The 13,343-nt window shown below is 31.4% G+C and overlaps 1 protein-coding gene across 3 annotated transcripts; it reads right to left on the reverse strand.

Annotated features, from left to right (window-relative positions):
• Positions 1-1,007: 1,007 nt before the first annotated feature.
• Positions 1,008-6,210, reverse strand: LOC122294432 (TMV resistance protein N-like). 3 transcript variants are annotated; one of them, XR_006237609.1, is made up of 7 exons: positions 5,452-6,210; positions 4,092-5,190; positions 3,728-4,009; positions 3,028-3,240; positions 2,273-2,899; positions 1,338-2,118; positions 1,008-1,201 (listed from the first exon to the last, which is right to left on the reverse strand). XR_006237609.1 is itself a non-coding variant. In XM_043103167.1 (6 exons), exons 1-6 carry the CDS (start codon positions 6,063-6,065, stop codon positions 1,540-1,542), a joined length of 3,414 nt encoding a protein of 1,137 aa, XP_042959101.1. In that variant the 5' UTR covers positions 6,066-6,210; the 3' UTR covers positions 1,008-1,539. The 3 variants fall into 3 exon arrangements, 1 of the variants encoding a protein (XP_042959101.1); XR_006237608.1 differs by having other exon boundaries at positions 1,008-1,211; XM_043103167.1 differs by having other exon boundaries at positions 1,008-2,118.
• Positions 6,211-13,343: the final 7,133 nt, after the last annotated feature.

Below are 13,343 nucleotides of genomic sequence, written 5' to 3' on the forward strand. Positions count from 1 at the left end.
TGTTGACATAATATCATTATGTCCTTAATCAAATAATGAAACTATGGTTATGCTAACACAATTCTATCTTGACAAAATGCTCATATTAAGGGTATGTATGTCTATTCGTGTAGGGATGCTAGTAGTTATAATCTTTATTTTCCTATTACACACGAAGGTGATGATTTTCTCCATTTTGCGCATCATCGATTGCATATTACATTAACTGACAAGGTTAGCAGTCAAGAACCTTCTTTTGATTGTTACTTGGATCAGTGGTAGTAAAGGCTCGATTTGGAGTAAGGAGATAATAATGCTAAGCGCAAATCAATTCAAAGTTTGGCATGCATGCATTTACTAGGGTGCAAGTGCATGTGGAGTCAAAGTAAGTCCAATTGTGAAGCTTGAGTGAGTGGCAAAAGTGAAGTTTAGTGTTTTAAATACATCTTATAGTCAAGTGGGAGTGATTTCAAGTATCTATTGATCTCTTGATATCGATGATCGTGTATGTTTAGTAAGTTCGACAATTTTTAATAATAATTATGGTTCAAACCTCTTGACAATTTGATATCAATGGTTTCCTTAAATCTGCTTCGTTTGGATTTAGATATGAGATGAGATGAGATAGTTTTAGAGGAAAGATAAAAGTTAAATAAAATATTATTATCATTATTTTTGAAATTTGAATAAGTTAAATTGAGATTTGAAAAAGTTGAATTGTTTATTATATTTTGTATGAAAATTTAAGAAAGTTGTAATGATGAGATAAGATGAGTTGAGATCACCTCTCAATCCAAATGAGATAGGTATGTTTGAAACTCATTCAGATATAAGATTTTTTAGAATTATATGCAGAATTGGAATCTGATTAATAGGAAAATTAAACAGTTCATATACATGAGGAATTCTCAATCTCTCTCAAAAAAAAAAAAAAAAAAGAAACAATCTCTTATATAATAATATATTTTGGCTCCCTTAATTAACTTATTACTCCTGGTGCTTAAATGTGGCAAGTTGAAACAAACCAATTGGAAATTCGACTCCTAACTTGTAAACAAAATGGTTAATATCTTCTATTCCCAAAGAAATAATACCAAAGCCAGTACTCAAAACACAAAAAAGTAACTTTTATAAAGGACTCCTGTTGAATCGAATCTTCATTTCGCATCATGCAGCACTTCCATGTCAAGTATTGTCCCACGTTTTGGCAGCTGAAGTTTCCCTGATGATCACTTCCATGCACATAACATTTAACCATATTTTTCATATTAAAAATAGATAGAAGCAGAAATGACTAAATACTGCATGTTTTATAGAGATTCAAGTTTAAGATGAAGCACAGAGGTAGCATAACGTACCATAAACATGACAAAGAAGAAAATCTGATTCGGTGATTGTCTGCATTCCCTTAATCAATCTGAGATTTTATGATCACTTTGACATCGTCAATGGAGTTGAGAGATTTTTGGTACAAAATGGTGATCATCTTCTATTCCCAAAATAAACAATGCCAAGCCATTACTCAAAACGACTAAGCTTGAAAGGGGTACCCTGATGAATCTAATCTTCATTCCTGTCATGCTGCGTTTCCAATCCTAAATTAATAAAATCGACGAAGGAATCTAAATCTGATTCCAAACCAAGAGCAGCATCATCCGGACATACTAAATGCAATCCCCATTCTTTCACTTCTACTTCCATAAATGAAGTCTGACCGTGGAACTGATTAAATTTTGCTGCAGTGGAAATCTTCCGTTTATCCAGACGCTTCAATCTCCAGCTACCCAAATTTTCCGGATCCCAAAAATACTTACATAATACAATTGGCTTATCCAAAATGACGTCCGTGGAAAGTGTAAACCAAAATTGGAGAAAAGGATATTGTCGAGCATCGTCATCCAACCAAATTGGAAACGTCACAATTTCATTTCTGGATAAATTAACCGGAGTAATTGAATGGAATTGACAAACAATAAAGAAAGCAATCCCCATCACCGACATCGTATTACCATCCGAATCTATCTTTAGAGAGGAGCCATTACACATGTCAAAAAAAAGAGAGGAGCCATTACTTTTATTGTGGACCCACTCCGGGATTCTAGATCCCAATGAACACCTTTTTATCGACACCCATAAGCCCTGCACAAAAAGAGATGTTAATTGCCGCACAAACTAAGCTATTTTTGTTTTGGTGGATGTCGACTTCATGTTTTGTTTATGTCAATAGCACCCTACGTATATTTACGTGTGTTCTTTTCTAAATTGAAGAAGAGAGAGAGATAGAGAGACTCACAATATCATCGTCACATTGAAGTTGCACCGAAAACTTTTCTTCTGTCTCATATTCTACAGGTGATCCGATATCATGATTGGTGGGATATGAGCTTTGTTTCGGCAAAGAGCAGTCATTATTGAACATAACCAAGTCTCTTGATTCACGTGGCATCCTCTTTCCTCCTTCGAGTTCAAAGCAACGGATGCTCTTGGGGATTAGATTGATAGATGGTATTTGTGATATAGAAGTTTCATATGCCATAAATTCCTTCAAACATTCAAACATACTCAGTTCTGGCAATTTCTCTAGTCTTGGCCAACCATCCAACCAGAGACTTTCAAGAGATGAAAAACTATAAATAACATTCGGAAAAATTGAGACTTTCGATGATGGTAAACTCAAGTTCTCTAGAGATATCATATCTCCCAGAGTAGTCGGAGTAGTCGGGAAATACTCAAGTCTTGGACATCCGTTTAATCTCAAATGTTTTAGTCGTCTGAGAAATCTGATGGATGGATGGACATTACACAAGTTCATACAATCTGAAAAATCTATGTTCTCAAGATTTGGAGCTTGACTCAAATTTGGTGTTTCAATCAATTTATCAGATTCACTCAGATCTAAATATTTCAAATTGTCTAAAATCTGTTATAAACAAACAAGTAGTTATAGATTAGATTAAAATATGAATATATTAACTTATTTAAAAAATATATGAAGGGGGATTATTAAGAAGGTCAATACGTATTTATTTATACGAGTGAAAAACTTACCACCAACATCCCCTTCCATAATTGTTTGATTTTGGTGCCAGGCATTTGTAATTTTTGTAATCGTCTGAGAGTTCCGATGGATGAGTGGACCTTATGCAAGCTATGACACCTTGTCAGGTTTATTTTCTCAAGTTTTGGAGCTCCACTCAAATTTAGTATTTTAATCAAACTATAAGAAAAACTCAGATTTATGATCTTCAAATTGTCTAAAACCTGTTATAAACAAACAAGTAGTTAGTTGGACCAATAGTATTTCTAACCTCTTTCCATTGTATATATTGAAAGAAGTTAAGCATTTTGATTTAGATTCAATACTTAATGATTTTGTTTGTTTAAAATAACGCAAGTTACAATTTTAAACACTCTGTATTTCTTTTGTTTAATATATTTATATGAATGTCTTTATATTATTTTAATGATATATTGTTCTTGACATATCAAATACTTTTTTAATACATAAGTTGTTTTAAACGTATTTTATTTTTATTGTAAATCTTCCTATCAGATTATTATATATCATACAAAAAAATTATATAAAAGTAGAACAAAAAATATTTTATGTATATTATTCTAGTTTTGTTTGCTCCCTAGAATAAATTTCTGGCTCCACCATTGAAAATATGAATATATTAATTAACTTATTTGGAAAAGACGGGAGATTACTATGAAGAATACGTATTTATAAGAGTGAGAAACTTACCATCAATCCCTTCCACAGTCGTTTGAAGCGGCTGTGAGGCATGCTTAGTACAACAAGACCTTTTGGTTGGAAACTGCTCGGCCAGGATTTCGAAGGACAATCAAACCATTTTTGGAATTGCAACTTATCGCTTGACATGTATTTTAAAGAATAATCGATATGAAGCAATCTCAATTTTCTCATCTTTGATAATGCTTTGGCGTTAATATTGAATATTCTATCTTCCGCTTCATCAGGAAGATCACCAAAATGGACGGCTATGACTTCAATTGCATCAGTTCCCTAGTAACCAAGAAGAGCGGATTAGCAAGAATTAGGATGAAAATATACCTTTTTATATTAATCTCTACACTAATCAACTTACAGTATCTTTCTCCAGCACGTGAAGGACATCCTCCTGACAACACAGCCTACTACGTCGTCCAGGTTCTTCAGGATCTTCGCGGCGAACTATTTCCTGGCCCATTTTTGCTAGCAAATCATGCATCTTCAAGTACCCTTTATCATAATCTGATTTGCTTAGGAGGGACTTGTCGGCGAGAACCTCAAAGTCGATGGCCGGATATATTTCCTTAAAATCGTAGAGGTTTAGAAAAGGCCTTATCAAATATAAACATGCCAGATCCAAAAACAATTTTTTCTGCGATTCCTCCAGCCAATCAAAACTTATTTTAAGAATATCAAAAATTTCTTTATTAGGATTTGCTTGTAGTTGATCCCTAGCACTTTTCCATGCATCTATCGTTCTCCCAAATAAGAAGCGACCCAAAACTTTAAGAGCTAAAGGAAGGCCTCCGGCATAATGCACAAAATTCATAGATAGATACTTGTAATTCTCTGGAGGATTGGTTTTGTCGAAGGCTGACAAACTAAATAGCTGCAAAGCATCGGCGGTTCCAAGCAGCTCAACGTTATAGATATCATTCACACCATGTGTTATCAACAGATGACTATCTCTGCATGTTATAATCACCCTACTCCCTGGACCAAACCATTTCCGATCCCCTGCTAATGCCGACAGTAGCTTTTCACAATCCACATCATCAAGGATGATAAGAACCTTTTTATTCCGCAACCTGTTTCTCATCAACATGATTCCGTCGCGATGATCCCATATATGTATTTCTTGTTGCATGATCATAGAAAGCAGTTGTTTTTGTAAAGAAGCTAGATCATGAGCAGTAGTAGATCTTTCTCCAGTACAAGAAATAAAGCTGCTTCCTTCGAATCGACAAGAAAATCTATAATAAATTATTTCCGCCAGCGTTGTTTTACCAACGCCACCCATCCCATGAATTCCTAAGAAGCGAACGTCATTCGATTCCATATGCAATAAGTTCATCATTTCCTCTACACGGGAGTTTATTCCAACAATTGTCTGGTTATCATGAATTAGAATATTTAGCATTGTATAATTGTAGAATATCATTTCACTGATTTGTTGTATAATTGTTGACTCGTACCTGTAATTTGATAAAACAATTAATATAGACGAAAGCTGAATATGCACGAATGGACAAAAAAAAAAACTAATGGACAAAAAAAAAACTCTTTCAACTTATAATTAGAATATTTAGCATTGTTTTATAGAAAAATTGTAAATGTCATGAGTAGCTAAATAGATAGATAGATAGTTGTTAATAACAACACTAACAATAACAATAACCGCAACAGTACTAGCTAGTGTGGACTATATTGCTATCTCAAAGAGGACTAAATGTTACCTGTCCCCCTTTATGTGTTCTCCCTTAAGACCCCCGACTGTTTTGCAAGCTTTTCTCCGCGTATTAATCTCTTTGATGTCTACCTTGGGATCTTTTTCATGTTCGGCGAAAGCTTTTGCAAAAGTCCCTCTTTGATTTCTTACATCGGAAGGATTCACATGGTAGAAAATAGGAATAATTGTGAGATTCTTCTTTTCCTCCCATTCAACGATCTCGGCAAGTTCCCTGAGGCACCATTTTGAAAAAGCATAATTTTCTGAAAAAATGACAATGGCGTATCGGGATTCTTGAATTGCTTGCGGAAGCTCTTGAGAAATGCATTTTCCTCGCTCCAGTGATTCGTCATCTCTAAAAACGAGAATACCTTTCCGTTTTAAATCAAAATAGAGATGATCCGTAAAACTTCTGCGAGTGTCTTCGCCACAGAAACTAAGGAAAACATCATGTTTCCATCGAGCCGTCGAGGAAGAAGGTAAGGAAGAGCTTATGATTCTTTCATCTTCTTCCGAACAAGATGAATCGTCTCTTTTTCTTTTCTTAGTATTCTCGGAATTAGTAGATGAAGAGGGTCTTAGAGTGGCGATGATTCCTAGAGTGGCGATGATTTGGCCCATGAATGCAATGCGAGAGATTTAGAAGCTTAATTGTGGAAGGTGGGAATATTGGTAATTTGCGGGCTTAGACAATGAGAACAATGAAGATATCCTGAGTTGATCTATATGTATATATAATAGAAGCTAGCCATGGAGTGCTAGTACTACTGGTCGACCTGAGCAGGAAAGTTCCAGGAAGATGCAGCATCAACTTTCTGTTATGGAATGCATTGATTACAATTGCGTATGTACGTAATTTCCAGTTGGGCTTCCACCCACTTTGGAACTTTTTGACTATAACACAAATAAACATGGACATTGTTATAAAACCCAATTCAAGTATGGATTATATATGTTAGTAGTACAAGGATAATTATTAAAGTAGATTTTCAACGTAAAAACAGTGTGATCAACGTCCATATTTATCAAGTCTAATCACAAGTCTCCGTTGATCGTTCCCCTTAATTTCTTAGTCATGATGAAAATCAAAAGTGTAAAAGAAGTAATTTCTTTGAATGACACCGTAAGGTTCTATCAACTCTTCCTGCAGTTTGTTAAAACGCATTCTATGGGCTATGAATGCATACGAATGTTTTGTGCAACTTCCTGCAATTCATTAAAAGCTCCTGTTGACTGATTTGGCTGCATTTTCTAGAGGAAGAAGAAATTCATTGCATATGGTAGCTACTCACCGACCTTTTGGACCTGCCTATGTTTTTACGAAGAGAAAACTTCCTGCCGACACTTTCTAAATCTACTTTTTTCTTTTTTAAAAAATAAACCTGCATTTTTAATAATGCAGTTCCTTTTAAATTAAGTCGTCTCTTGCCTATTTCAAATATGGACAATACTAGAGTGATTATTAAATATGCATGCTCACTAAATATACATATTAATATAGATAAGTTTTTTATTTTTTTAATTATTTTTTAAACATCTTTAATCATTAAAAAAAATAAAAAAATAAAAACAGATAAGTGAACACATTTGGTAAGCATATTTATTAGTCGTATTATAATTTCCTTAAAATATTATTACTTATCTTTTACGTATGTGAAAAATTATATATAACAATTTTTTAAATTAAGTAAATAAGGGATCTATATAAAAAAATTGATATTTTAAAAGTAGATCTTACTTTGAATAAAAAAAAAAAAAAAGATTTCTCGACGCTTATATACTCCACAACCGCATTTATTGTTACTCTTTATGATAAGATGATAAGATCACGTTATGCATATTATGAGATTATGTAATAATATTCTATTAAACTACTTATTTCAAGAGTACTACAAAATATATATTTTGTTTCAATTTTTTATTTTGGTATATTTTTGTTTTATGCTATATTATAAGAGTTATAATTTTGTGGAAAAACAATACCAATAAGAAAGAATAGATAAAGTTTAGTTATAGATTTAGCGCTGAATTATAAGAGGTCATGCATTGAAATTAGGCTTAGGTCATAATTGCAACCACAAACAAGTCTGGATATATTCATTCTATTAACGTTATTAATAATGAAGTCATTCGTACAAATTAGCAGTAGAGTCTTTTCTCTTGGTCAGCGTTGACAGCATATTTCCAGGGTGGCTTGGGTTCCACCCACTTTAAAACTTTTTGACTAAAAATACTAATAATGAAGATATTCTTATCTGTAAAGAATATGAGAAAGATAATCCTACTGATCGAGGATCTATATTTTTCGATAATTTTTTTAAATAAAGTTATTTTTTAATTAATAATTAAAAAAATAATTTTTAATAATATTGTGAATTTTTTAAAAATATTTAAAAATATAAAAAATAATTAAAAAAATATAAAAAAAGACCAATTGATCTTGTCAGGATAGCCATTCCGTCTTCAAGGGAATCAGGAATAATCATGGCATACAACTAATACTGTTAAATGAGATTTTCAACGTAAAAACTGAGTGTGAGTACCTTCAACGTCTATGTTTATCCAAGTCTAACCACAAGCCGCTCATTCATGTTCTCCTTAATTTCCTAATCATGATCCAGAAAAAGATCAATGCGTAAAAGAAATAATTTCCTGAATGACACGATAAGGTAATGTAAATTTTTCTGCAATTCATTAACACGTAGGTACATAGTGCCTATGAATGTATACGAAGTTTTTGTGCAACTTCGCTCATTTTGTTCTTAATAGGATGATGTCAAAAACATAAATTAATTTGATAAAATTGTTGATTGACTTGGCTACATTTTCTAGAGGATGATAGAAGAAATTCATTTTGATAGTGATTGCAAATTAGTAGCTACTTTATTTTCCAATCATGATTAGAATCAACTTTTCTTACCGATATTGTGGACTTGCTTATGGAATAGTTTGAACAGTAAGTTAAGATAAGATAAATTAAAATGAAAGTTAAAACTTGAATAAAGTTAATAATTATAAACCAAATACATAATGTACAATATGAACAAAATAAGAAGTAGTAGTAAATATAAAAGGTAAGGATAAAAGAGAAGTAAACTCAATATTTTAATGAGGTTCAGTCCCACTACCTACTTTCTCGCCTCAAACTACCTCTTGATAATTTCTAAATTACAATTCAACATTTTTCAAGTGGAGATAGAAATCTATTACACAATTGAGCAGTACCGCTACAAAAAATCCGTGTAGAATACTCTCTTTACAAGTATTGATTCAACTATTATCTATGTAGAACGTCTTTTATATGCATAGGGTTTATGTTGAGGATACTTTGCCTTAATCTAAGGCTTGCCATATGTGACATAACTTACCCTTAATTCTAGGAGATTTTTTTGTATATACTTTCCATTTATTTGTCCTCTAATTGATATGTAATTATTTCTATTTCATACAATTTGTAATTAAATATAAAAGGAAAATACTCTATATTTTTTAATAAGTGAAATAAGAACAATACATCACAAACTATATATATATCAAACTGAATAAATGTTAAGGCTTAATGTTTAGAGATGAGAAATTGAAAGTTTTGAATGAATGTTGTAAAGCTTGCAATTGATGTGTGTATGATCTTGTTGTGAATTTGAAGATTTCAATTGATCTATTTATAAACATATGAGATTTCATTTTCAAATTTAAAAAGATTCACATCTACTCACTTTTCAAAATTTTCAAATAAAAGTTCATCTTTTTTGCAATTATCAAAGGCAATATCATTTACTTTTGAAAATTTTCAAACAAAATCATCTACCTTTTGCATATATCAAAAAGAGTATCAATCACTTTTGAAAATTTTCAAACTTATCATGCACATATGGTGAGAGATTACAATCAATCATTTTTCAAATTTAAAAAATTTAAACTTTTAATTAGGTCATGCATATGTGAAAAATGCAATTTGGTGGTTTATAAGAAAAGATTAATTTTGAGCATTAATCCAATTTTGAATTTTTCAAGAGATGCACAAAATTACTCTAAGAGTTTTGTTTGTGAATTTGTTTTATTTCTTACTCACGCTTGGTTTGTTGATCTGTTTGACTCAATTGTGTAGATAATTTGAGATTTGTACTTGGCTCCATTGTATAAACAACTTGACATTGTGACTCATTTATACTACTTGAATTCATTTTTTATCTTTAAAATACATATGTAGATATATAATTATATAAAACTTAAAATATTGGATTCAACATTATTATTATTTTGGGATTTGAAAAAATTGAATTGTTTATTATATTTTGTGTGGAAATTTGAAAAATATTATAATGATTAGATGAAATGAGATGAAATATTTCTTATATCCAAATTGGTCCGTCTTTAGGTAGAGAAAACTTCTCTCATGCCACTTTTTAAACCTGTGTTTTACATAATATAGTATTTTTTAGAGTAATGTTACTCATCATCTATATTCTTATCATTCTATCATGTGGTATTAGATGATTAGAAACTATTTATTATATTTTACTTGTGAATCTATCATCTAATATCATATTATGGGATAATGAGAAGATAATAAGATAATAAATGATGAATAGATTGTTTTCGTCATTTTTATAAATTAAGTCTCTTGTCTACCCATGTCTTGATAATTGATAATAGAATCCATACGTTTTGCCTACATAAAATTAGTAGCTAGGCGTTAACGCCATGTTATTAAAAATTCGTTCTTACATAAAATAATTTTAGTAGTATTGTATTTTATGATAAGATGATAAGACAAAATATATATATATATATATATATATATATTTTCTTTCAATTTTTGGTTTTTGGTATATTTTTGTTTTATGTTATATTATAAGAGTTATAATTTTGTGGAAAAGCCATATAAATAGGAAAGAATAGACAAAGTTTAGTTTCATTTAGCGCTCAATTATAAGTGTTCATGTATTGAAATTGGGCTTAGAGTCATAATTGCGTGGAAAAACTTATTTTTCTTCTTTGGCCAATTGAAAGGCCTCTAACTCATCTTAACTTATCTCATCTAATTATTACAATTTTTTTTAAATTTTCACATAAAATATAATAAAAATTTCAAAATTTCCAAATTTTAAAATAATATTATTATTAAAAAAATAATATTTAAATAATATTTTATTCAATTTTCAATATCCCATCTCATCTCAACTCACTATTTATTTCTCACCTGAGTCATAATTGCATTAGGATTAAGATCTTAAGAAAAAAACTTCTTCTTCCTTTTTGACCAATTGAAATCCTAGAATATCAATATGAAAGAATAGACAAAGTTTAGTTAGATTTAGCACTCAATTATAAGAGTTCATGTATTAAGATTAGGCTTAGGTCATAATTGCGTTAGGATTAGGATCTTAAGGAAAAACTTATTTTTCTTCTTTAGCCAATTGAAAGGCCCCCAACTCTTTTCATCTAATTATTAAATTTTTTTAAAATTTTCACACAAAATATAATAAATAATTAAACTTTTTCAAATTTTAAAATAATAATAATATTATAAAATTATTTTCTAATAATATTTTATTCAATTTTTAACTTTCATCTCAACTCACTATCCAAACCTTACCTGTGTCATAATTGTGTTAGGATTAGGATATTAAGGAAAAGCTTCTTTTTCCTATTTGACCAATTGAAATCCTAGAATATTGCCCAATGCGAGCACAGATTATGTCAGTATATATTCATTCGATTAACCATATTAATATTCTTTCTAGAGAGAACAAAGAATTTCTCTTTCTAAAAAGAGGATGGAGCCTTGGCTCCCATTTTCAGCTCCGTTCATTTTCTAATATCTGTTTGTGTATAAATTTTGTAGTTAGTGTTTTTTCCCTCTTTCTACGAACTACATTTTGGTCAGATCTATTGCACTCCAACTATTGACGACGTGCATGTGCTCCACCACGCAATCCCATAGCTACCGATCAATCGGGAAATCTTGGCATGTGAGAAGCACAAGGGTCTTGTTCCATGCCACTGCGACAAAGTGTGTTCATTGGCTACACGTGCCATACAGGTATATTCACAACCTCCAGACCTGACCCACCCCACCTCACATTCACCGACATGTGGTCCCCACCCGCCGCTACAGACAAGCATGAAGAAACTCGGTCCGCTGCAATCTAGCCCATACAATGCCAGTCTCCTTACTATGTTTCCGCTTTCCCTACTATTTTCCAACCGTTTAATAGTATATTTTTAGCATTTTCCTTGTCAGAGCACTTTGGAATGGCAACCAACATGTCAAACATTGTCATTATATGTCTCAAAATTAAAATAGAAGGGGTGATTTATATAAGAGTAATGTTACATATAGTCATAAAGTACGCAAGTGCAGTTGTTTTGAAAAAGAGTGGAATCTACAAAAAATTAATTTCTTTTCATGTGAAGCTTGTATTTTTTTTAAGTGATTGAGCAGCGCGACATACTCACAATTACAATTATCATTTCTTTTTATTATAATATATTAATGACTTTCGGTGAACATACGAGGACAAAAAGTTCATCGCACAAAAACAGAGAAAAAAAGCCTTTGTGGATTTTTACAAATCCATAACCAAATATAAAAAAGGTAGAGTGCTGCATCTATGGATATTGGGTCTCGATTTTGGATACCAAGATGTGTAAATTTTTTTTTATGATTTATTTCATGCATTTAAAAAAAAAATTTACAACATTATTAAAAACTATTTTGTAATCATTAAATAAAAAAAAAATACAATCGAGACCCATTGTCAAGTTCTATAGCATTTTCCATATAAAAATGAATCGGGGTTTAAATGAAATCAATAACCAGTTGGTTTTTACTTTTTCAAAGTTTGGGAACACAGTTTCAAAATTTCAGACCATAGTTTTTCAATTTTACAATATCAATATTTGATAATCATATCGCTAGCTATTAGGTATTTTTACTAATCTCTAGTTAGAAACCTAGCAAGAGGATCGACATGTAGTATACTAATTCCATGTTTGTTTTTAATTGTGTGAGGCGTGGCATTAGTATGCCACATCCATACTTTAATTAAGAAAGTTTTAAAGTACTAGTGCCACGTCAACTTCAATATGCCAATTGAGCATATTGATTTGCTTTCTTGTCGACTAGGGGAAAAGTATTTTGATTAAATGATAAGAATTTGTAAGTCAACAATAAGCGTTAGGGGTGGCCAGCAGGGCCCACACCCCGCTAACTCGACCTTGCATGGTGGGTGGGGGCCCTGCTTCACAGGGAGAAAGCCCAATAGGGGCAGGGGCCGATGTGCAACTGCAATGTAAGAGTCTCACATTGTATTGCCTTAACCTCCTATATAAAATATTCATTAGGTTATATTAATTTACATATTATATATACTAACATCTCATCTTACCTCATTATTTAAACTGCACCTAAAAGTTTAGACTCGTTTGTTTTTATAGATGAGATGAATTGATATGAAAATTAAAAATTGAATAAAATATTGTTAGAATATATATTTTTAATATTATTTTTGTTTTGAGATTAAAAAAAATTGAATTGTTTATTTTATTTTATGTGGAGATTTAAAAAAATTATAATAATTAGATGAATTGAAATGTAATGAATTGAAAAGTTTGTGAAAACATACTAGCTAAGATTGTTAACGGTAATATTGCTAATGTGCGGGCCTATACAATGAATTGCTAATGTGCGGGCCTATACAATGAGAAGAACAATGGAGATCGTGAGTTCTATACAGAAGCTAGCCATCGAGTACTAGTGGTCGACATGAGGAAAGTTTCAAGTCTTTGCGATCAACTCAAAAGTCTTTCTATTATTTTAAGTCGTTGTTATTTATGCAAAGGCTAATAAATTAACACGCGTAGCAATTCCCCAGCACTTCCCACTTTATTTCC

Source organism: Carya illinoinensis, chromosome 14, assembly GCF_018687715.1.
Source record: "Carya illinoinensis cultivar Pawnee chromosome 14, C.illinoinensisPawnee_v1, whole genome shotgun sequence".
NCBI lineage: Eukaryota > Viridiplantae > Streptophyta > Magnoliopsida > Fagales > Juglandaceae > Carya > Carya illinoinensis.